Source organism: Protopterus annectens, chromosome 14.part0 (genome assembly GCF_019279795.1).
Source record: "Protopterus annectens isolate FY-2018-M chromosome 14.part0, PAN1.0, whole genome shotgun sequence".
In the NCBI taxonomy this organism is placed as follows: Eukaryota; Metazoa; Chordata; order Ceratodontiformes; family Protopteridae; genus Protopterus; species Protopterus annectens.
The window spans coordinates 51,752,592-51,778,744 of NC_056748.1; the positions used below are offsets into that span (position 1 = coordinate 51,752,592).

Consider the following 26,153-nt stretch of genomic DNA (forward strand, 5'->3'; position numbering starts at 1 on the left):
TTAAAAAAAAACAAACATAGTTGTGAGAAAAATGCTGTTGTACCATGACTTCAAAATATTAGTTTTAATTTTGTTTTAGTGCTGCACTGATTGATTTCCCATTTGATTTGTGTGTGTGTGTGTGCGTGTGCGTGCGTGCGTGTGCGTGCGTGCGTGTGTGTGTGTGTGTTTGTGTGTTTGTGTTTGTGTGTGTGTGTGTGTGTGTGTGTGTGTGTGTGTGTGTGTGTGCGCGCGCTATTTGTGAATGATTCACTGAAGATGTCTGTTTGCTGATGTATTTGTATAGGGTTGTTAATCCTTGCAGTTTTCTTGCTACCCTAGCCCACAGCATCAAGGTCGACTAAGCCTGGACCTTAGCCATAAACCCTCCAGTGAGTTTTCTGAAACCTCAAGAACTAGAGCACCACATGGAACAAACTCGCTGCCTTCCAGTGCAAGGCTTGGTAAGTTCTGCACAACTGCTTTCTTTGTAAATCAATGTCATAACAGATTCCGCATGTACCTCCTAGATATGTTACCTTTACTGAGTGAATGGGTTGTTGACATTAACCTCTGTTATATATGCATAGCAGTGCTGTAGTTAGAGACTCTGTTATATAAAACCTGGATGTTACTAGTTTTTATTTCAAGGTGTGCTTTTAAATGGCATAGCCTTGACTGAAGAAAAAAATCTTTGAGCCTAATGCTATGCACTGGAGAGTTAAAATGGTGTTATGCCGACTTTCTGTAAAATAGGGGAGGGATATTGTTTTCTTCTTTTCTTCCTAGTGAACACTTTTTCACTAAGTAAAACCATTAGGATTCTTACAGATTGCTAACCGAGTAAAAAAAAATGTGTACTACTGTCTGTGTAAAAAGGGTTCCTCCCACATTCCTCCTCCTCTTGTCTTGTGTAATTATTCACTTCACTAGTCTCTGTTTTTCAGTATGTCATGATTTTACTTGGAGGAGCCTTTGCAAAGAATAGGACACTGATGCTTTTCCAGGTGACACTGATTATGAACTTCCTGGAAAATATGCAGCTACTCATAGCCATGCTGTAGCTTCCCTGCACCGGATGTAATGGGGTACACACAGCCCTAGAATCCCTTTTTATGTGCATTCTTAGAATGCCTCTTGCATTTGGTACCTAGAAGCATAAGCTTTCCAAATGTTCTTTCCATTATTATATCAGCTGATCATGTCTGCTACAGGAGCTGCTCACCTGATCTTGACCACTACAGAAACTGCTTATTTCTCCTGGACTAGGACACTAAGAGGACCTTTAAGGGCTAGCCTTTTAACTCAGTCACTTGTCAGTGGTGTAGAGAGAAGCTTGAAGTCTTCCTTACCATCCATTTAAATGCTGTGAAGGATCATTTCCAGCACATGATTTTTCCACAGTTCCTGAAAGAACTCAGAGGAGAGTCAATAAGTGGAGTACAAGGCCAGGCTACAGTCTGTATCCTTTTCTTAATGTGCAATAACTGACGTGGCTTCCAGACACTTGTATGTGGTGTCACCCTGGTTTGTGAAGGTGTTTATGCATTGCCTTTCATCTCTGGTAAATGAGATTGAAGTGACAAGTCTGATACCTGCATTTTGGAGTGAAACCTGAGGCATTTATCACACATTCCCATATGCATTGTCTGGAGTATGGTCTAAAGTACCATGGATGTGATTCCAAGGTAGATTTAATGCTTATGGAACCTGCCAGACGTGAGTTAGCTCACTGGTAAGGGTAAAGCAGGTCACCCTTATTTACTTTGTTTTTGTGTAACATCTTCATTAAAACACAGTTTTACAGTGACTTGGATACACTTGGTATTTGTATAGGTACACATACATTAATTGAAAAGAAAACCAGCCATTGTAATATTTGTCATTGTTTTCATGCAGTATACATTTTTCATTTCCTGTCATCCTGTAAACTTCACTCCTCATGGACATTCTTTTGCATGTATTGTTCCCACAATTTCCATGTAATTTGCTTCTTCTCTTTTCAAATGATCTCACCTCCATTTCTTTTATCTGCTTTATAATATTTGATGTTTCATTTACAGATGGTTTAGATTTTAACTTCCATTTTCTAGTAATCGTTGATGTTCTTCATCTCACATTGCTGCAGTCCTTACATATGGGTAGTCCGCTGTCCTCGGTCGGCCCGAATACCAAAGTATTAGGCTGACGTCGGTCATGGGCGCTCAGATCTGACATCAGAGCGTCAGGGTATAAAAGCGCATGACCGACGTCATATCCTCAGTCTTTTTTGCCGCATGGTCCGATGCAGAAGCAGCGTTGCAAGTGCCGTCGCTTCTGAAATTTTCGTATTCTGAGTTTCAGACCAAAACCAAGTTGGCTAAGTACCCGCTGGGGAATATTTTTGTTTTTCTTGCCTCAGTTATTTCCGGATGTCAGAAAAAGTGAATAATTGTATTTCTTGTGGGAAACAGATACCGCATAGGGATTATCACTCTCTTTGTATTCCTTGTTTGGGACCGGAGCACGCCGTAGTAGGGTGTCGGTTTTGTGCTAGGTTTAATAAGCGCACCATAAAACGAAGGTTAGATTGCGCTAGGTTAGTCTTTGGTAAGCGATGTAATTATAATATGCCGTCGGATCCTCCGACGCCCGCTTACGTAAGAAGCGCAAAGACAAATCTTGAAGCCTAGACAGGATGATTCGTCTGCTGGACGCCGGTCCTTAGAAGCTACAGTGGAACAGGTGGATCCGGCTGAAGTTTCTGTTGAGTCTCAGGGGGAAACTTTGATTTTACAAGATGTGGCCTCACAGGAGTCAGGTCAGGCTGAAGGGGCCTCTCAGGTTACTGTTCTCCCTTCTATGCCTAAGGTGGTTAGGCCTTCTACTACTATTTCTAAGGCTCCTTCTAAGGGCAGGTCTGTTTTGCCTTCCTCTGGTGTCAGTCCTGGTACTTCAGGGTCTGTGCCTAAAAAGCACATGCTTAAAATGGCAGAAGATTTGATTACTTTAATTAGAGGTTCTATGCCCCCTCCTAATAAGAGGCCCAGGGTGGAGCCAGAGTTGGAAAGTTTGGATCAGGCCTCAGATGATTCATAGTCTTCTGCTGAAGACATTCAAGATTTCGCGGCTTATGCTGATTCTGATGCAGAGGATTCCACTCCTTCTGCTTCTCCTCCAGAGGATTTTTCTTTTTCAGAAACTCTACATTCCATGAGGGAGCATTTTAAGTGGGAAGGACAGGATTTCTCTGATTCACGGAAGAGGCTTAGGGAATTTTTGTTTTTACCACAGCATAGACCTTTGGCTATACCTCCTGTTTTGGATGTTGTTCAAGATGTTTTCTCGGAGGCTTCCCTTAATCCAGATGCTTTGCCTCCTGCGCCAGTTAAACCGGACAGGTATTACAGGGTGCCTGAGGCTCATAAATATCTGTATAAGAGTCCTAGGGCAGACCCAGAAACTATTAGTCAGGGGCCTAAGGGTGTTAGAGCCTCTGTTGTAAAGAATTCGGTTCCTCTAGATAAGGAAGCTAGAGCTTTGGATAGATGGGGTAAGAAGGTGTATACCTCTTCTACTTTAGCAATGAGGGCTTTAAATTGCCAGTTTCATATGTTGAAGTATCAGAATTTCCTCCTTTCTCAGCTAAAATCTAAAGTGGATGCTTTGGCAGAGGGCATAGAGTGTAAAGAATTGCAGGATTTAGTACATGTCTCTGAACAGGTGGGTAAGCATTCTTTGCAGTGTGGTTTTGATGCTTTACAGGCTTCTTCTAGGGTGGCTGCCACTGGTTCAGTTCTTCGTAGGCACGCCTGGCTTAAGGATCAGAATTTATCCGAGCATGTTAAAACTAGAATTCTGGATGCCCCTGTGGAGTCAGTTTTGAAGAAAATGGAAGACAAGGCTAAGTCTATGCAGACTGTTAAAGATTTTTTGCAGGTGCAACCTCCAAAGTTTAGTAGAAATTGGCCTTCTAAGGGGTGGACGTACCCTTCTTCTGATTCTCAGTCTAGGGGTAGATCTAGACGTGGTAGGGGCAGAGCTCAGAGTACCTTCAGGCCTAGAACATGGAGTTCGTCTGCACAATCTGCAGGTGAGGGCAGGGGCCAGTCCTTTCGTAAACAGGCCCAATGACCTGCATTTTCAGCTGCCAGATTCTTCTTGCCTGGCAGCTCCTTTGGGAGGAAAGCTAGCACTTTTCAAGCAAAACTGGCTTTCAGTCACCCAGGACAAATGGGTATTGGACATTATAAACCGAGGCTACAAGTTCTATTTCCATACATTGCCTCCTTTCAAAGGCATGCCAGACGTTCCTCCTCGGCAAAGGATAGAGGCTCACAAACAGATTTCTTTACTTCTTCAAATGGGAGCTATACAGCCAGTTCCTCTGTCAGAAGTGGGCCTAGGATTTTATTCTCGCCTGTTTCTAGTACCAAAGAAAGGGAACACGTGGAGACCGATTTTGGATTTATCTATCCTCAACACTTATCTGGACATTCCAAAGTTCAAAATGCTGACGTTGCAACAGCTTTTACCTCTGTTGGGAAAAGATCACTGGATGGTAACTCTGGATCTCAAAGAGGCTTATCTTCATGTTCCTATCAGGCCCAGTTGCAGGAGGTACTTGCGTTTTCGGGCTGGAAATTTACATTATCAGTTCTCTGCATTGCCCTTTGGTTTATCTACTGCGCCCAGAGTGTTCACAAAGGTTCTGGCTCCAGTGATAGCCTTTTTCAGGTTAAGAGGAATACAGATTTATCCTTATTTGGACGATTGCCTGATTATTGCACAAGACAAGGACGAGCTTCTTCATCATCTACAGTATGTGATGGTAGTGTTAAGATGCCTAGGGTATTCTGTGAACGAAACAAAGTCCAGTCTAGTACCCTCTCAGGACATGTGCTTTCTGGGTGTGAGACTGAATACAGCTTCCCAGATGGCTTTTTTGACCCCAGACAAACAAAGAAACCTTTCTCTTTATTTCCATCAAATGTCTCTACAGTCCAGGCTGACTGCAAGGACAGTCCTTCAAGCCTTGGGGTTCATGGCATCTTGTATTCTGGTGCTTCCCAATGCCAAACTGCATATGAGGAAGCTTCAATGGTATCTCAAAAATGTATGGACACAACACTGCCAAGATCTAGACAGTGTCATTCAGATAATACCTTGCATTCAGAAGGAATTTTTGTGGTGGGCTCAGGAATGTCACCTAAACAAGGGACTCTCTGTGACCCGACCAGAGGCGAGTCAGATTCTAACGACAGATGCCTTGGACAAGGCTTGGGGAGCACACCTCAATGGAAAATGGGTGCAAGACACGTGGCCTGTCAGACTTCAACATTTGCATGTCAACTTGAAGGAGATGCTAGCAGTCCAATTTTATTGATGGCTTTCAAGGATTTACTTCACCCAGGGCAGGTGTTGATTCAAACAGACAACACTACTGTCATGTGGTACATCAACAAGCAAGGGGGAACCCATTCGTACCCTCTTTGCAGGCAAGCGATGATTTTGTGGGAGACTGCTCTCAGTTTACACCTCAATCTTCAGGCAAGGTTTCTACCAGGAGCACAGAACTCCTTAGCAGATGTGTTGAGCAGACAAATAGTGGATCCTCACAAGTGGAAATTGGATCCTCATGTATTTCAAAAGTTGACAGTGTTATGGGGAACTCCAGACATAGATCTGTTCGCTTCTCCACTAAATTACCAGTTGCCAAAGTTTTGCACAAAAATGTTTCATCCCACAGCTTGGAAGGTGGATGCTCTATCATTCAGTTGTAACAATCTTCATGTCTATGCCTTTCCACCTCTGCCTCTCCTCTCCAAGGTACTCTTGAAGGCCAGACAAGACGAGCCATCCATGATTCTGATAGCGCCAGATTGGCCTCGACAGCACTGGTACCCACTACTGAGGAGTTTAGTACGAGAGCCTCCATGGCCTCTGCCTTTGATTCCGCACCTTTTGTCTCAGGAGGGCAATCACTTCCTCAATGTCAGGATTCAGTCTCTGCATCTCACAGCCTGGCATATTCTGTTTTAGACCCTGGAGGGCCTCAGCTTCCACAACAAGTTTTGAATGTTATTTTGGAGGCCAGAAGGCCTAGTACAAGGAAAGTTTACGCTGATAAATGGAGGAGATTTTTTATTTGGAGCAAAGGGAAGGACTTTGATGTTTCCAAGCCTGATTTAAGTGTTTCTCTTCAATATCTTACTGAGTTATTGGACAAGGGTTTGTCTTTCTCCTCGATAAAGGTTCATGCTGCAGCCATTTCTGCTCACTATGACTGTGACCCTCCTTTATTCTCTCATTCTTTGTTTAAGCAATTTCTTAGAGGGGCAAAGAACATAAGACCCCACGTAGAGCTCCTACTCCTGCTTGGGATCTCAATTTTGTGTTGGAAAAACTTACTCTACAACCTTTTGAGCCTGCAGCTACTGCCGAGTTAAAGTATTTGTCATGGAAGACTGCTTTTTGTTGGCCATTACCTCTGCAAGAAGGGTTTCTGAATTACAGGCCCTTATGGCAGTGGAACCTTTCCTGATTTTTCATAAAGATAGGGTATCTTTGCACTAATCCTTCCTTTATGCCTAAAGTGGTGTCTAGTGTGGCCTTGAACCAAACGATTCATTTGCCTACTTTTTATGCAGACCCCAAAATAAAGGGGAGAAGATTTTGCATACTTTGGATATTCATAGGCAGTTGCGTTATTATTTGAGCAGAACCAAGGGTTCAGGCAGTCTCAGCAGTTGTTTGTTTCTTTTGCTTTGGGTTCTCAGGGAAAACCTGTTTCAAAACAAACTATTTCTAAATGGATTGGTTTTGTATTTCTTTCTGTTATTCCCATCATGGTAAGAAGATTCCGCTGGAATCAGACCTCATTCCACTAGAGCTACTGCCACTTCTACTGCCTTTCTAAGGGGGGGTAGCTACAAAAGATATTTTGGAGGCAGCTACTTGGAGTTCAGTACATACTTTTTCTAAACATTACCACCTTCCTCTTTATTCTAAGTCTAGGGCTGGATTTGCCACTGCTATATTACAGGGCATTTTAGCAGCCCCTAATGCTTTATGATTTTGCCATCCTCCCTTTCCTCTGCTTTGGGATTCTACCCATATGTAAGGACTGCAGCAATGTGAGATGAAGAACATAGTACAGTTTTGTACCTACCATAAATGTAGATGTTCGAAGATCCACATTGCTGCAGTCCAATTTACCCTCCCTCCTTCCCCACTGTAGTTTGGCATGGTTATATGGTTTGGGTGGTGGTTGTTGTTGGGCATGTTTTTGGGAGGTATTCTGTTTTTGGCTGTGGCCTTTCTTTTTAGGGCCTTCTGACATCTGGGGCAAGAAAAGACTGAGGATATGACGTCGGTCATGCGCTTTTATACCCTGACGCTCTGATGTCAGATCTGAGCGCCCATGACCGACGTCAGCCTAATACTTTGGTATTCGGGCCAACCGAGGACAGCGGACTACCCATATGTAAGGACTGCAGCAATGTGGATCTTCGAACATCTACATTTATGGTAGGTACAAAACTGTACTTTTTGGCAACAAGCAGCCTTAACCTTTAAGTTCTTACTATATATAGACAGTTCAGATTCTATATTCCAGGTCAAAATAATAATCTCCTTAGTTACAGTGACTTGCTCCCACAACATTTCTGACAAAAGTACTTTGTATGGAATGTTTAAAATCTGCTTGTTACACGCTCAAAACACATGTGCTTTGAGTATTTTGCTTGCTGGATACTCAGCTATAGGATGGTTGAACTTGTTTAGGGTGTACAGCAGTGCGGAGTGATGACCATATCAGTTCCAGTTTAATGTCTTGGATGCTGCATGTCATTTCATTGTTCAATTCACAGCTGTACAGCTTGCACTACACATTATCCATGTGAGATTAGCTCTGGTCTGTCTGAGGGTTGTTACACCTCCTCTGACACCTCTTTTGTAAATGAATCAGAATAACCCAGGGTCACTGTATATGAGAGATACTTGGATAAAAAGACGTCCTTCTCATCTCGCCCTAGTGGTGACCCCCTCTATTGATGAGATTTTAAATTTAATTTAGTCAGCTATGAGCTAGCATACCTTACACTGACTTATCTGCAGAAGGACTTATTCTATAGGTGGGCAAGGAAAAGCCTTAGGATAGTCTTCAACTGGAAAAGATTTTTGGTGCTGGAATGCACTCAGACATTTGGATTCCATGACCAGCAGTGAAAATGTTATTGTTCAAGTCTTTTCTTGAGTAGTCCATTCCTGTTTAGAAGTATCCCAGAGCTTATTCATACAGGATTCACTGGCCCATCATAAGGACCAAAACTCTCTGCATCTAGCCATTCTCTCACTAGACAGAAGAGTTGAAAACCTTGGACGGGTTTGGGATTAGACTACATTTTTTCCATGATGGGCCTATTTGTGCTTTGGTATTGCTCCACCTGTATCAGGTTCCATTCTTGTTAGTGGGACCAGACTTTTCCTAACCCCTGCTAGTTCTCCTGAAGGTTTTAGAATCATTGGGACAGACTGTCTGCATCATCTTCATGAAGGTTGCTTTGGCCTACTACTGTACCTTGTTGCCAGTGAAGGTGAGGCAGGAGCTCTGGTGGCAGGTATTTGCATGTGGAGAATAAACTAGCTATGACCCAGGAGTTTTGCCTTGCTGTTCTGGAGGCTTCCTTCCTTGTGGTGGTTCTGATCTTGCAACAGAAGATTAACAAGGACCTTCAGAAGTGTAGTAAATAAATGTAGGCTACCTGTTGTGGAATTGATCCCCTTCTGGCTCTACAAACCTGGTGAAGTGGCTGGTTCTCATTGGGACCAACTAGTAAAAAGAAAAGGAAAAGTCTTTTCATTCAAAGTAATCCAGTGTTGTATTCCCGTAGGTATTTTTCAGGCAAACCGATAACCAGAGTAAATTGTACACATTTTGAAAATCAAGTAATAAGAACATCAAACAATCATTTGAGCTTTAAATTGTCCAGTTTATTCAAAGTGATGAGTGCTTTCATCTATCAGACATTATCAGATATAATGTTCCTTCCTGAAAAAACATTACAATGTGAGTTATTTTAAGAACTCTGAACAAGGGTGTGTGGTGGTGGACATACCTTATAATTGGGAGTAAGACCATGGTTCCTGATTGGATAATAGTCGAGCTTGCTGGTTGGAGGGGAGACCAAGTTTCTAAAGAGAATAAGAGATGTTAAGTTGTTTATCTCACCTTCATTCTTGCTGGTTGGGTTCGGAGCCGATCCTCGGCTCCGACTCAGCCATCTTCAAAAGCTCGAGAGCTGCTTACTGGCTCGAGTCCCCCCTATATCCCATGATGCCTGGCGCTAGATACCCAGATCTCGTTTGCCGCTTATGCTGCGAGGTTGTTCTACTGGCTCAGGTCGTATAAAACTTTATTATTATTGTATTTTTCTTGTCAAAACTGTAGTTTTTAGTGTAGAATTAGTCGTTAGGTTAGGCTGTTGTATTGTAGCTAGTTTTTCTCTAGATCCGATTACTTTTCCCACAAGAAACTCATTTAAGTTAGAGAGTCCCCCCCCCCGTCCCTTTCCTTACCTCAGAAAGATTTTCCGTTTAAGTTAGAGGATAACCTTTTTTTCTCTCTATCTCCTCCTCAAAAAAAAAAAAAATTCCTGTATTATCACTATTAGTGTTTAGTGATAATTATCTATAGTTTTTTGTTGTAGTAGTGCTTGTACTTGGTTGTGGTAACTGTAGTGTTTAAATTTTAATGTTTGGTTACTTTAACTTTTCTGTGTGTGTTTTTGTCCTTGGTTTTCCTCCAGGATGTCCAAGGATCCTAAACCATCTGGATTCAAGAAGTGTGACTCATGCTGTCAGAAGATGTCTCTGACAGATGGGCACACTTCTTGTGTTTATTGTCTGGGCACCGTGCACCTGCAGGATTCTTGCTCGATCTGCCATGCTTTCAATCCAAGAGTCCTGCAGGAGCGCAAAAATAAATTGATCTTGCGGGGTTTGCTTAAACCTCAAGATTCACCGGCGAAGGCTCAGCCCGTGAAATCTTCCAGGCCACCTAAACCGTTGGCTCCCAGTTCGGAGCCGTCGTCGGGTGAAGCCATACAATCCATCTCGGCTCCAGCTGGAACCAATGTCCCTCCCTCCCAGTCGGCTCCGACACGTTCTTCGGAGCCGTCTGAGAGTTGGAAAAGATCCAGGTCTCCTTCTTTGGAGTCGATACGTTCTGCTCCAAAGTCGCCTCTGCTCCAGTCAGAGTGCAGTCATCACTCATCCCACTCTTCTCGGTCCTCTAGACTTTCGGACCATGACTTGGAAATAGTGGTCAGTAAGCTGTTAAAATCACAGGCCCTAGCCAAAATGTTGTCCAGCCCCCCTCATCAGGAGTCGGCTCCGTCCACAGCTGTAGATAATCCTCCTCCAACTCATCCTATGAGCTCGGAGCCGGAGTTCATTGGGGTTCGAGTCGTGGAACCGTCGGCTCCGATACCCTCTCCTTCGGTTCCGTCGTCGGCTCCGATCCCTTCCATGGTACCTTCCCTGGAAGGATCTGGGTGCCGAGACTCCCTTGTCGGCTCTGAGGAGGCGAGTGGCATCGGACCCTTGTCCGACCCCACTCTCCCCCTTGGGGCTTCGGCTCAGGTGAGCTCGGCTCCCACATCTGCCTTGGAGCCGTCCCCCTCGGTGCGGGGAGGGGTTCTAGTTTCTTCGCAACTGGAGCCCTCTCTGCATCTGGGCAGGGACGCCTTCGAGGTGATGAGGAGTTTACTGGCCCCTGAATCAGTCCCACGATCGACCCCATCGGCTCCTCCCCCTAGGGTGCCTGTGTCAGCCTCTGCCCCTCTTCCAGACCCCAAGCATGGGGATCCAGCGCTCCAGGACACCCCTTTGGGTGTATCCTTCTCTTCCAAGGCCTCCCCTGATCATTCAGAGGAGCCACCTCGCAAGAGGAAATGCAAGTTGACTCCCCCGAGTCTGTCACATCTGATACCGACTTAGAGGAGTTGGAAGGGTCCCCAAGATCCCCCTCTGAAGATGTCTCCTTCTCAGACATCCTTGTAATGCTTAGGCAGAGAGGGAACTGGACTACCCTAAACCCTTCCGAGGATGAGTCGATATTCCTGGACGCATTTGGATCCCGACCTTCCACCTCCCGGGTGTCTCCGCCTTTCGACCCACTGATGTCTGTCGTGGCTCTGAAGGCGTGGACGGTTACAGATACAGTGGAACCGACCCCTAGAAGACCTGCCAAATTCATTACTGCACCGCAGGACAAACAGTCCTTGACCAAGGGTGCCCCCGTTGATGCCATGGTGATAGCGGCGGCCACAAAGAAGGAGTTGGCTGAAACTTCTTCATCTGTCCATCCCCCTAACAAGGAGTCCAGGATGATGGGCAGGTATGGAAAGTGGATGTTCTCTTCAGCGACCTTTTCCATGCGGTCCCTGAATTACCTATGCCACTTTACCCGTCTTCAGAGGGATCTCCTGAGAGAGCTTGGAGATACCCTCCAAGATCCATCAGCTGAGGGGGCCCAGGCTAAAACAGCCTCCCAGCTGGCGACTCTTAATTCAGTGGTAAACTCCTCCATGAGGCCCATTTCGTATGCAGCCGATGGTGCGAGTAGAGCCGCAGGCACAGGCATGGCCCTAAGGAGGCACGCTTGGATGCGGCTATGTAACTTTGCGGAACCTTTCAGAGCGTCTTTCACCAACACCCATTTTGATGGTTCCTGTCTCTTCGGATCACAGGTGAAAGATACCCTTACCAGGTGTGAGCAGGAAGGCAAGACTCTCTTTGCCGTAGGAGTCTGTTTTTACACTCCTTCCAGACCATATCCTAAGGGTCAGAAGAGTGGAAAGATGTGGTCCCGGAAATCCCAGGGAGCCTTGCAGGACACACGTGGTGAGTTCCCATCCAAGGGCAGAGGAGGGAGCAATAACAGATGCCGCCCTCATGGCAGAGGGGGTCCGCAAAATCAGGGCAGCAGAGAATCTTTCTCTGAGAAGCCCTTCCAGCATCCCTGAAGGGTTGCCCGGCTGCCCACCTCTGGAAGCAGTCGGGGGAAGATTATCGCTGTACCCAAAAGCCTGGCAAGACATAACACAAGACAAATGGGTACAGTCTGTCATATCCGGAGGCTACAGAACTCCCTTCGTTTGCACCCCCTTAAGGTCAAACAAGTCCTTTCCAGACGTTCCACCCAATCTAAGGGATCAAGCAGTTCAAGAAATCTCAAAACTGCTAAGAAAAAGGGCCATCCGGCAAGTCCCAGCAGACAAGCAAGGATCCGGAATTTACTCAAGGTTCTTTTTGGTACCAAAAAAGACAGGGGACTGGAGACCCATTCTGGATCTCAGCAGACTGAACAGGTCTGTACAAAGACCGAAGTTCCGAATGGTCACGCTACAGTCCATTTTGCCCTTCCTGGGTCAGGACAATTGGATGTGCTCTATAGATCTTCAGGATGCGTACTACCACATAAAAATGGACAGACGCTCGAGAAGATTCCTTCGCTTCCGGCTGGGAGCCAGTCATTATCAGTTCAGAGCTCTGCCCTTTGGTCTCACCACAGCCCCCAGGGTGTTTACCAAATGTATGGCAGTAGTTACCGCTCACCTGAGATGGCAAGGATTCCAGGTGTTTTCATATCTTGATGACTGGCTCCTCACTGCTACCACCAGACATCACCTTCTGCGAGCCAGAGACTGCACTATAGACACTTGCTCCAGGCTAGGTATCGCAATAAATTTCGAAAAGTCTGCATTGTCACCCTGTCAATCTATCACCTTTATAGGCACAAATTTAAATACCAAAGACATGTTAACGAGCCTCCCACCAGACAGGGTGTTAGTGATTCGTCAGCATGTGAAGGTTTTATTAGCATGCAAAAGAATTCAAGCCAGGTTTGTCCTTCAAACTCTGGGTCTCATGGCAGCAGCGATGGTACATGTCCCTCTAGCTCGTTTTCACATGAGGATTCTCCAGTGGCTTCTTTTCACCCAATGGTCCTTCCAGCAACTTCCCATGTCTTCCATGATTATGATCACACAAGCATGCAAGAAGCACCTTGCGTGGTGGATGGTCTCCACATCAGTGCCCCACGGCAGACCATTTGTTCTCCCCCCTCTAGTGGCCACGGTGACCACGGACGCCTCCCTGATTCAGTGGGGGGGGGGCATTATCAGGGCAGAACAGTCCAAGGCACCTGGCAACCTCACAAGTAACATCTGCACATAAATGTCTTGGAGATGAAGGCCGTGCTCTTAGCGTTGCAGGCTCTTCAGGACTCTCTTCCTACTGTGACCATTACAATTCAAACGGACAGTATGTCTATAGTGTGATACATCAACAAGCAGTACGGAACCAGGTCCTACCCCTTATGTCGAGAAGCACTCAGACTCTGGCAGTGGGTGATCTTTTCCCAACGGTTTCTGATTGCAACGCACATCCCTGGGAGGTCCAACGTCATAGCAGACAGACTGCCTCACGAGTGGTCTCTGAACCAGGTAGTTGCAGACCAAGTCTTCCGCAAATGGGGCTAACCTTGCTGCAACCTTTTTGCAACTCCCTTCAACAGCAATTGCAGCAATTTCTTCTCTCTCCTTCCACTTCCCGGGCATTCCCCCAGAGACACTCTAGTCCACGATTGGCCTCAGGGACTTCTTTATGCATTCCCTCCTTTTCCCCTCATCCCGAAGATAATTCAGAAAGCTACCGTATTGGGTTGCAAAATGATCCTCATTGCTCCTTACTGGCCTCGACAAATATGGTTCCCGTTCCTGCATCGCTATCTTCTCGAGCAGCCTTGGACTCTGGACCTAGTTCCAGACCTCCTGATTCATCAGTCGGGCGGGCTGCACCAATCCCTACACTCTCTCCAGCTCACAGCTTGGTTGCCCCACTTCCAACTTTAGCCAGGCTTCCAGATATCTCCCCCTCTGTGCGCAAAATCATTTTGTCATCACACAAGTCTACGACCAGAAAATCTTACGCTAGTAAGTGGAAACGTTTTTCTTCCTGGCAGAGGCAAAAAGTATAGACCCCTTTTCAGCCCCTGTACACTACATTTTGGAATTTCTTGCTGAACTCTTCCATGCTGGGTCCGCTTCCGCTACAATTAGAGTTCAGTTAGCTGCAATTTCAAATTTTCACATTGGCCTGTCGGAAAACAATATCATGTCTCATAAGCTGTGTAAAGCCTTTCTCAAAGGAACCACTCTGCTCAGGCCCCCAGTAAGAGATCCTCCACCACCGTGGGATCTAAATTTGATTTTAGCTTCTCTAATTTTGCCCCCTTTCGAACCTGCAGCTTCTTGTTCATTGAAATTCTTATCTTGGAAAACCCTTTTTCTGGTAGCTATTACTTCAGCCAGAAGAGTTTCGGAACTACAGGCTCTTTCTATCCGTCCCCCATACCTCATGTTCCACAATGACAGGGTTGCTCTTAGGACTAATCCATCCTTCCTTCCTAAGGTCTCTTCAGAGAGTAACTTGAATCAGTCCATAGACCTTCCTGTGTTTTTCCCTAACCACTCCAACAGGGCGGAATATAAGTTGCATCAGTTAGATGTTCACAGGCAGCTACGCTTTTATTTGCATAGAACCAAAGACATTAGAAAATCAGATCAACTTTTCCTGTCTTATGCACTAGGTAAACAAGGTCTTCCGGTCTCCAAGGTAACCTTATCCAGGTGGTTGACTTCTATCATCACATTCATATATCATCTCAGAAATAAAGAATTGCCAGTTAAACCAAAAGGTCACTCCACCAGAGCTATAACTACTTAGGTGGCCTTTCAGGCTAGGTTGCCCATGGAATCTATTTGTGCTGCGGCTACATGGGCCAACCCACATACCTTCATTTTGCATTACAAGTTGGATTTGGTTTCCAGGAGCAGAGCCGATTTTGGTTCCACTGTTCTGAAGAGTCTTTTCCGATGAGCCACCCGGGATTTTAGGTGCTAGGGACGCTGTCCCAACCAGCAAGAATGAAGGCGAGATAGACAACTTAACATAAAGAAGTTATGTACCTACCATAACAGTCCATGTTAGTTGTCTTCTTCTCGCCTTCTTTCTTGCGTCCCACCCTCCATCCACCTATCCTAGTGGACCGAGAAGAGTTCTTCTTGATTTTTCACTGGCTGAGTCTTCTCTGGCTATTTCTTCCTGACTAGTAGTCTCTGCAGTAGGTTTTATGCATTCTAGGATAGGATTCCTTTATTATTATGTTTGCAGTTAGATTTACCAAACGAGATCTGGGTATCTAGCGCCAGGCATCATGGGATATAGGGAGGCCTTTAGCCAGTAAGCAGCTCTCAAGCTTTTGAAGATGGCTGTGTCGTAGCCGAGGATCGGCTCAGAACCCAACCAGCAAGAAAGAAGGCGAGAAGAAGACAACTAACATGGAACGTTATGGTAGGTACATAACTTCTTTTTATGGATTGAGTAATAGATGAGGCAGCTGATTGGAGGGGGGAAACAAGTCCTTAATTTGAATATGTGTTACAGATTGGTTAAGCTGTTGTCCACCTCCATGTCTTTGTTAAGGAAAAACACTCACTCAGTGTTACTTTAAAAAGAAAAACAATATTTCTAATTTTAAAAGTCTTTTTTTTTTCAGAAAATATATTTAGCTATTGGAAAATCTTTTATTTTGTAGGCTCGTGGAAACTACCTTTGTGTTAGAGTTGACATAAACAGTGAATCAAGGGTGCCTGCTTTCACGAGACATTCATCATTATCTATTATTTATCTATATGATGAATCTGTCCGAAATTAAAGTGAAGTACATAGAAACAGTAAAATAAGGGTGCCCATTTTATTGGGTTAGAGTTAACTAATTGAAAGATTCATCCAGTATTCATCTGTCATTTTCCTGCTTAGTGGCTTATAATGGAGTTACTGCAGTGTGGTCCTTCATAGGGCCCAGCTTTTCAAATGAGGCTGGTGTAAGTTGGTGTTAGATTTCACATGTATTACTGGCACTTCTGGAAAAGTAAGAATAAAATAAACTGTTTTGCTCCTAAACCAAAGCTTCTTCAGGTGATTGGAACTACTAGGGAAGTAGAAAGGAAACCTATTAAAAAAAAATCAAAATTTGAGCTACAGTTTGCCACAAAGTTTAAAACAGTGGTGGGTGAATGCCATCACTCCGAAGCCAGCATTGCCTGGACTGATCCAACAGATCTTTTTCACTTGCCACTCTTTGAATTTCTCCAAGTCTTTTGAGTTTCAAATACCATGATGGGAATGGACCCCAAGTAAAAATATGATTCAAGTTCATGAAATTAGTATTCTTTCAATCTTTGATATTAGCTTGAAGTGCTCTTCACAGCACCAACAATGTGCCCACTAATGACTCATTCTGCAAGTCATACAGAGTTGCATGTATTGCTAACATGTCTAAGTACGATTGTAAATTCTTATTTATAAGACCCGTTGCTCCTACTACTTTTGAAACTGTCTGGGTGTCCTACTTCCACCTTGCCCTTGTTTGTGCCTGCAAATCCTGGTGTTTTATGACTTTGTATCTCTCTGCACATAAGACTGCAGTTACTGGGTGTAGCAGTTTCAGTGTTCAATGCTACTTTTGTCTTTTTTCATGGACTGCTATATCTTAATGGAGGTGATCCCATGTGATATAAACTTTTTCATTTTCTCTAATGCTTTGTGGCTGATGTGTCCAATGTTTTTCAGCTACTTCAGTATTATGATTGCACAATCCCCAATGCAACAGTCTTGCCACATTATTATGCCTTTCAGTATACAGTCCTGCCATTAGATCACAACCAGCAACAGAATGTAAAACTGTTTCCAATTCTGTTTTACAAAACCTACATTTGTCTGTTTCTGTCACATTTTCAATGGACTTTGTAAACCAACGTGAACATAGTCCAGTATCTTGGGCTGCCAATATTAAACTTTCATCTTTTCGTTTAAATTTACCTCTTCTTTAACCATTCCTGTGTTCAGTCCTGATCAACATGAAGTTGTTTCAAGAGTCTTCTATACTTGCGGCTATATTTATGTATTTTCCACACTCTTTGCCTTCTCATCTGATCCTTCACCTTATATTCTTTCTTTTGTTTTTTGGCACATTCAGTTGCTGCCTGATTTTTATCTCCTTCTGGTTTGCTTTCCATTCCCTCTTGACACCAATATGCTTCTGCTAAACTAAGCAGGGGAGTCATCTTAGACTTATTCTTCTCATGTTTCAAAACTTTCACTACATTTGTGTCTTGTGAGGTCCGCAGATACGTATGCAGTCCCACAATTGCAGATCTATACATGTAATAAATTTCGAGGAGGCAGATACCTCCTTTAGAATGGGGAATATATAGTCTTGGTATATAATGATTTTTATAAATAATTTGATGGGCATAAAGCATCCTTCTTGTTTTCTTTTCCAACTTATCAGTACCTTTTGGGACCAGTCAGTCACTCCAAGATTGTAAGTTAGGACAGGAAGAGCATATTGGTTTATAGTATAGTTTGGACTTTGTTCCTAGATGTCAACACTCTTTTCAGTATTGTTGATCATTCATCCGTTCACAGATATGTATACACTCCCTCTTGCTCATGTTCTTTTGTACCACGTTACTGCCCCAAACTAATGATTTGATGTTGTCATTTTCATTCGTTCCTCAATAAATGGGCTCGGATCCGAGTTGGCCACTTTCTAACTATTGTAGGATCCGAATCTCAAGTTCCTCTCTTACCCATAATGCCCCTGACTACTACAACCCATCAGATCTCATTTGCCAGTCTTCTAGACGGTCAGGATTGCGGTAGCTCTAGCACCTCTGAGGTTTTGTAAGTGAAAGTAATTTCTTGTTAATTTTTTGTACAGCTATTCCTTTTCTTATTAGTTAGCTTAACCCCCTTACCTTAACCTTCATTAACCTTTTCTACTGAGTTTTCAGTATTTTTTTTACTACCAGTGTTGGTAGTCCATTCTCCCTTTTTTCCTATTCCTTTTAAGCATTTTCATTATACTATTGGTAGTTATTTCCTTGTCTCTCTCTCTCTCTCTTTCCATAACAAAAAAAGTCTTCCTTTCCTTTCCTAGTCTGTTTTGTGTTCTGCTATGGCTGATAAGCTGACTGCATTTAAAAAATGCACTTCCTGTGCACATAAGATCCCCAACTCTGATGCCCACAGGGAGTGCGTGAGTACATTTATTGTTTGGACCCAGCACATCTTGACACCTCTTGTTCCATATGTGTGGCCTTTAATGCAAGAGGAATTAGCAACTGGAAGAATAAGCTAATTTTGAAAGACCTCCTTCCCACTTTAGCTTCATCTTCAGGGGCTCAAATCCGTGCCCAGGGAGCACAGTAAACGCTCCCCTGCCTGGCCTCCTCAGTCTTCACCTGCATTAGAACCTCTTCCAAACAAGGTTCCTAAAACCTCGGAACCGAAGTCTTCAGATCCGACACCGTCTACTGTTCGATCTCCTTGGTCCCGTGCTCCCATGTTTTCTCTGGAGCTGGTGTCCCGAGAGTGAGGTCTCCCTTTTTGTAAGAGATGCCTATGAAGCCTTCAAGACCACCTTCCACATCATCCACATCATCTTCCGTAGGGCTTCCTGTAGTCTGTCTGAAGTGGAGGTGGATATGATGATGAGGAAATTCCTCAAAGCACAGATCCAGATGCGAGTTTTGCCTGGTCTGTCTCTCCAGGAGTCGAAACATTGGATCCAAAGATTATTTCATCCTCGACTCCAGTTACTTCCCTGACCCAGTCAGCTCTAACACCATCAGAACTTGATGACTCTTAGAGCCAAAGCATCAGCGTCAGATCCAAGGGGTTGACTTTGACTCCGATGTTTTCAGAGCCGTTGCTTTGTCTCACAGCTCCAGCACTGGATAGCTTGGCTCTGACTTACCCCTGGGAGCAGGAGGTTGGGGGGCTCTGGGATTGTTTGCGCTGGGAGGCTCGGCTCTGGTGGGATTGTTCTCGGCTTCTCCAGATCCATCTGCTTTTGACGCAGTGGAGAGGGTTTCTTTTCAACCCAAAGTGATTTAGACTCTCCCTTCTTCTGATTCATACCCCATTCCCTCTTTGGATCCTTTATCTGAGTCCTTGTATCCTACACCTCAGGGACAGCTAGCTGAGATGAGATTCCAAGCAGTTCCCACTAGGAAACTCCCCGTATCTTCTGATACCTCCCTGGAACATCCCACTGAGAAGGTTCCTCAGAAGAGGATGTGAAAGAGGAGGCAATTGGATTCCCCACAGGAATCCCTAATAGAACACCAATTTTGATGAGGGGAAAAGGTCCCCTAGTTCTCCACCTGAAGATGTCTGATTTGGAGACATCTTAGAGATCCTTCACCAGAAAGGTGGTTGGTCTTCCTAAACCCCTTCCCAGGAGGAATCGGTGTTCTTGGAAACCTTCGGGTCTGGCCCGTCTACATCTTGGGTTGCAGACCAAAAAGGATCTGGAATTTACTCAAGGTTCTTTTCAGTGCCGAAAAAGACAGGGGACGTGAGACCTGTCTTGGATCTCAATAATCTGAATGTGTTTTCAAAGAATTCCAAATTCTGGATGGTCACAGTACAGTCCATTCTGCCCCTTCTTCAGAAGGATGACTGGATGTCCTCAGTTGATCTTCAGGATGCATACTATCACATCAGAATGAGCAGGGGCTCTTGAAGTTATCTACTCTTCTGACTGAGAGCCAGTCATTATCAGTTCAGAGCCGTACCATTTGGTCTCACCACAGCCCCCAGGGTGTTCACCAAATGCATGGCAGTGGTAGCAGTTCACCTGAGACAGCTTGGATCCAGTGTGTTTCCCTATTTAGATGACTGACTCCTTACCACACCAACCAGGCATCTACTAGTAAAAGCTAGAGGTTATTTGCACAAATCTCAGCTTCAACCAGTTAAAGTTATGGATTTTATAGGGGCTGGCTTAGACACAGTTGTCTAGCTCTTCTGCCTCAAAACAGAGTTCTGACATGGAAGACATGCATCAAACATATTCTTTCCATTCCTTCTCACCTGACAAAACTGATCCTAAAAGCCCCAGGGTCAATGGCTGCTACAATAACTATTAATTTTCACTGCTCACTTCCACATAGAAATTCTTCAGTGGACCCTGGTGGTGCAATGGTCTTTTCATCATCAGCCCTTAAATCACCCAGTAAAATTGTCTCTAGTTTGCAGAAAGTCTCTTCCAAGGAGATCAAGTAATGTCATCCATTTATCCTTCCTCTCCCAGCACCACATTGATCATGGATGCCGCCCAGTTAGTGTGGGGGGCATTACTTTGGATGGACATACAAGGCACATGGTCTCCACAAGAGACCAATTTGCATGTCAGTGTTGTAGAGATGAGAGTGGTGTTTTTAGCACTGCAGGCCTTCCAGAGCTTTTCTCTGTTTAGGGATTATTGCATTACAAATTGATAACATGTCGGTAGTCTGATACATCAACAAGCAGGGGAGAACCAAATTATTTCCCCATTGTCAAGAAGCAGTATGGCAATGGGCAGTCTCATCCAACCGCTTTCTTGTAGCAATGCACATACCAGGGAAATCCATCATTCTATCAGACAAACTTAGCAGGACCATCAGCGTGCCTCACGAGTGGTCTTAACCAGTCAGTGGCAAACATGATCCCCCACAGATGGGGTCGGCCTTGCTGCAACCTGTTTGCATCCCTCCTCAACAACAAATGCAACAGGTTCTTTGCTCTTATCCCACCTGAGGGACAGTCACCAAGAGATGCTCTGGTCCATGTTTGGCCCTCTGGTCTCCTATACGTTTACTCACCCCTACTTCTCATCCCCACATTTCTTCAGAAAGCACTTCGGTTGAAGAGTGCAGTAATCCTCAGTGCCCCCTTCTAGCATTGACAAGTGTGGCTCTCCTTCTTTTGGTCTTATTTAGTACATCCTTCTTGGACTCTGGATCCCAGTCCAGACTTTCTATCTCACCCTTCAGGGCCAGTTCACCCAGATATTGCAGGCCTCAAGTTGATTGCATGGTTTTTCCAATTTCGATGATGGCTAGACATTCTAGGCTTTCTTCCCCAGTTCGAAAAATCCTAGTCTCTTCTCATAAACCTTCGACTAGGAAAATTTACAAAAGTAAAGGGAAAAGATTTTCCTTTGGGCTCATCCCTTTACCTCCCCGCTTCCAGGTGTTCTAGATTTTCTTGCCTCAGTTTTTCAAGACAGATCAAGTTTTTCCACTACTAAGTTTCAGTTAGCAGGTGTCCTGAGCTGTCACATATAAGATGATGATGCTTCTTTAGCATCATCCAAATTATGTAAGGCCTTTTTTAAGGGTACCTTCTTACTTAGACCTCCAATAAAGGACCCTACTCCACCTTGGCACCTCACTGGTTTTGCAGACCTTAGTACTTTCTCCCTTTGTACCGTCAGCTAAAGTAGATCTCAAGTTTCTTTCTTGGAAGACTGTCTTTCTGGTAGCTATAACTTCTGCAAGACTAGTATTTGAACTCCAAACATAGTCTTTCAAGCCACCGTATTTTATATTTCACAAGAACATGGTTACTTTACGCATAAATCCTTTTTCTTACCAAAATGCTGCCTTGGAAACCAGTATCAATCAAGTCATCAATTTGCCATTTTTTTTTTTTTTTTTTTTTGTAGAACTTGGTACTTTCTCCCTTTGAACTGTCAGCTAAAGTGGATCTTAAGTTTCCTTCTTGGAAGACTGTCTTTCTCGTAGCTATAACTTCTGCAAGACCAGTATCTGAACTCCAAGCATTGTCTTTCAAACCATCGTATTTGATATTTCACAAGAACAGGGTTACTTCACGAACAAATCATTTTTCTTACCAAAAAGTTGCCTCTGAAACCAATATCAATCAAGCCATCAATTTGCCAGTTTTCTTCCCCAAATTATAAAACAAAGGAGAATACATCCTTTATCTACTTGATGTACATAGGCAGCTTCATTTCTACCTTCACAGGACCAAGGAATTTAGAAAAACTGATCCTGCTATTTGTCTCTTTTACTAGTAAAAGATAGGAAAAAACAGTTTCAAAAACTACACTGGCTAAATGGATAACAGATTGTATTTCCTGTGTTTATTTCTTGAAAGGTATAACCTTACCGAGATAACCCAAAGCCCCTTCAACCAGGTCAGTGTCTACATCAGCTGCTTTTTGGGCTAAAGCCTCTGATGATGTTATTTGTGCAGCTGCCACTTAGTCTAATAATCATACTTTTATTGTGCATTACAAGTTGGACATTATTTCCTAAAATAGAGCTACCTTTGGTTCCGCGGAGCTCTGGAACATCTCTTCCATGAGAGCCACCCAAGGTTACCATAGCTGGGACTCTGTCCCATTTGTTGAAGAACAAATGAATAGGACAGCATCAAATAACTAAGTTATGTACGTACCATAATGTTCCATCCGTGTTGTCCATTTTTATTTTTCCTCAGCCTCCCTCCCCTCCTTCCCCCTGTCCATGACATTGGGAGAGACCTAACGGATGTGTTGTTAAGAACCATAGTTTCCTGTTTGAGCTCCTGATCTTTCAGCTGTTACTTTCCTTTATAGCATTATGTGTAAGGGAGGAGCTCGAGATTCAGATCCTAGAATCTTTAGTAAGTGGCCGAGTCGGATCCAAGGACTGGATATGAAGCCATTCGTTGAGGAAGAATGAAAATGGGCAACACAGATGGAAGATTATGGTGAATACAGAACTTATTTTTTTCTTAGTGCTACAGCTTTCCTGCTTTAAAGGTTGTTTTTGCACATTTATCAAGGCGAAATTACATTCTTATAACATCTGAAAAAGTTTGGACCACCTGCACTTGTGCTTTTCATTTCCTCATCTGATGAGCTGTACAGTTTTAAATCATCTGCAAAAAGATGATGAGAAGTCTTTACACTTTGTTGTTTTCTGGGAGCCAAATTGTAGCCATGACCTAATCTGTTAAGAAGACAGCTTAATGGGTTAAAGGCAAGACAAAAAAACGGCAGTGACAGAAAGTCACCCTGGAATATCCCCCTTTGAATTTTTATCCCTGGAATAATAATCTGTCCTTTGTTATGGCTTAAACTGCAAAGTGCTTTGCCACTGTTTCATGGTTGCTGCAATGTAATTGATAAATGTAGGGTGTATCTCCTACATTTTTAAGCACTCTTTTATCCACGAATGTGGGATACTGTCAAATGCCTTTTTGTAGTCTATCCATGCCATACTTAGATTCTTCCCTCTTTTACAGATGTTCATCGTGTTTCACTGTTGCAGTCATCACTGTTGGGTTCTTCCTGCCGGCAGGCAGCCCTCGGTCGGCCAAAATCCCAAAGTCTGGGTCCGGCATCGGCTGTGCAGTCATCCTCTCTGACGTCAGAGCGCCAGGGTACAAAGCTCCCAGCCGACGTCATGTTCTCCAGTCTTTCTTGCCGTGCGGTGGAAGCAGTTCACAAGTGCTGGTCGGCTGACTCCTGATATTTTTGGTGCTTCATTCCGAAGACTTTCTTCTTCTTCTCAAAGCTAAGTACCCCGTTGGGGAAACTTTTTTCTTGCTCCAGTCCGATGTCAGAAGCCAGACGGCCTAGCACTAGAAAATCTTATGAAGGTAAATGGAAGAGATTTTGTACCTGGATGCATGCTCAGGATTCAGATCCTCTCATTCCTAATATCCCATTGATTTTACATTACCTGACAGACATAAGGATTATGTCTATATTTATATTTATGATTAAGGATTATAAGAGATAAGGGTTTATCCTTTTCCTCCATAAAAATACATGCCTCAGCTATCTCTGCACATTACAATACAGATCCTCCAATTTTTTCACATCCACTTCTGAAACAATATCTCAGAGGAGCAAAGAATTTAAGGCCCCCTAGGACACCACCCATACCTGCCTGGGACCTCAACTATGTTCTGGAAAAACTCTGCCTCCTTTTGAGCCTGCTGCCACATCTGATATAAAGTATTTATCATGGAAGACCGCTATCCTACTGGCTTTGACTTCAGCCAGGAGAGTCTCAGAGTTACAAGCACTCATGGCTGTGGAACCTTACATTATTTTTCATCAAGACAGGGTTTCTTTAAGGACTAACCCTACTTTCATGCCTAAAGTGGTTTCTAAAGTGGCTTTAAACCAAACTATTCACCTGCCAACTTTTTCCCCAATCCACAAAATAAGGGGGAGAGGATCTTGCATTCTTTGGACATGCACAGGCAGCTTTGTTTTTACCTGGACAGAACCAAGGATATCAGAAAAACAGAAAAACTGTTTGTTTCTTATGCAGCAAATTCCCAAGGCAAGGCTATTTCAAAACAGACCATTTCTAAATGGATTGCTCATGGAATCAGATTTTGTTACTCTCATCATGGAAAGCAAATCCCAGGAAAAATTAGGACTCACTCTACCAGAGCTGCTGCTACTTCAGCTGCCTTTCTCAGGGGAGTTCCTACCAAAGATATTTTGAAAGCTGCAACTTGGAGTTCAGTGCATACTTTTTCTAAGCACTATAATCTACCTCTTTATTCTATGTCCAGGGCAGGCTTTGCTTCTGCAGTCTTGCAAGGCCTTCTAGCCGCCCCTTCTACTCAATAACCTCCACCCTTTATCTCAGCTTTGGGATTCAACCCTACAGTGATGACTGCAACAGTGAAACATGATGAACATAGTACAGTTGCGTACACTTACCATAAATGTAGATGTTCGAGTGTCTTCACTGTTGCAGTCTGGGTTACCCACCCCCTGTCCCCTCTTATTCTTTCATTGGTGTGGTTCCCTGCTCCACCCTTCTTCTGAGGTGTATTTGCTACAGGGTATGGGGTTTGTTGTTCCTTACTTTTGGCCTTTACTTTTGGGCACCTGACATCTGGGTCAAGAAAAACTGGAGAATATGGCGTCGGCTGGGAGCTTTGTACCCCTGGCGCTCTGACGTCAGGGAGGATGACTGCACAGCCGACGCCGGACCCAGACTTTGGGATTCTGGCCGACCGAGGGCTGCCTGCCAGCAGGAAGAACCCAATAGTGATGACTGCAACAGTGAAGACACTCGAACATCTACATTTATGGTAAGTGTACACAACTGTACTTTCTCCATTATGAGTTTAACAATAAATGATCCTTTGTTCCATATGACTTTCTTTTGTTACCTTTTTGTTCTGTTGCCATGATTGAGTTTTTTTCTAAATAACTGTAAACTCTGGCGGCATCAATTCCAGTGTATAGTGTATATGTCGTCAGAAGGCAAGTTATTATAGGTTCATAGGTTCATACTAGGCTATCTGCCCTAGGGCATTTGTAAGCCTAGCCAGAATGTGTTTGGCTTTCGCCACCCATTTTAAATTAATTTTGCTATGCCCTTTTTCGAGGTTAGTATACTGTGCCTCTGTCTAACAGTGACACAGAAGTGGCACCCGGGGTAAACCTACGATCTCCCATCCACTCATCAAGATTCCTCTTGAAGAGAGTCAATGAGGGACTCTGCCTAACCTGGACTGGGATTTTATTCCAGAGTGAAGGGAGCCTCTGGGTTATGAATCTGTCCCTCCAGCATGTCCTATTTATTTCAGTGCTAAGGTTCAAGTCTCTCGAGCGCGTAGCTCGATGGGATTTGGATTTTCTGAGGTGCAGCATGTCCATTAATTCCGGGTTGGACGTGGCTTTATACGTCAGGCACAGATCGCCTCTGAACAGGCAGTATGCCACTGAGTAGAGCTGGAGTTTCTTTAACCGGGCAGCATATGGCATCTGTTTGAGCCCTTTGATCCTTTTGGTGAGGTACTTTTAGGGTCTTTCCAGTTGCTGCAGGTGTCTGGTAAGGTACATCCCAAAAGGGGCATTGTACTCAATTATGGGTCTGATGAGGGATGAGTAAAGAGGCACGATGACCTCCCCTGATCTAGATGTGAATCCCTTCATGATTAGGTGGGCTATATAAAATGTTTTTCTAACCACTTTGGCCACGTGGTTGTCAAATGAGAGATTGCTATCAACTTGGGTCCCCAGGTCCCTAATTACTTCTTCTGTACTTAATGGATTACCACCTATGTGGTAATTTGTGGCACTTTGTTTTTGCCAAAGGGATGACTATACACTTTTGGCATTTAGCTTGAGGCCATGGCTCTGGCACCAGTTGTCTGTTTCTATGGGGCCCTTTTGGAGGATGCTTGTGTCGGCTGGAGAGTCGATTATGACGCCCAGTTTGCAGTCATCTGCGAACTTGGTC

General features: G+C 44.1%; 1 protein-coding gene across 1 annotated transcript in view; it reads left to right on the forward strand.

The window, feature by feature from the left end:
* DLG5 (discs large MAGUK scaffold protein 5) overlaps window positions 1-26,153 on the forward strand; it is a 3,463,687-nt gene that overhangs the window by 2,255,044 nt on the left and 1,182,490 nt on the right. Inside the window, exon 20 of the mRNA XM_044055764.1 lies at window positions 322-443. Within this exon, the coding sequence (XP_043911699.1) occupies window positions 322-443 (122 nt within the window). The remainder of the gene's footprint in view (window positions 1-321; window positions 444-26,153) is intronic.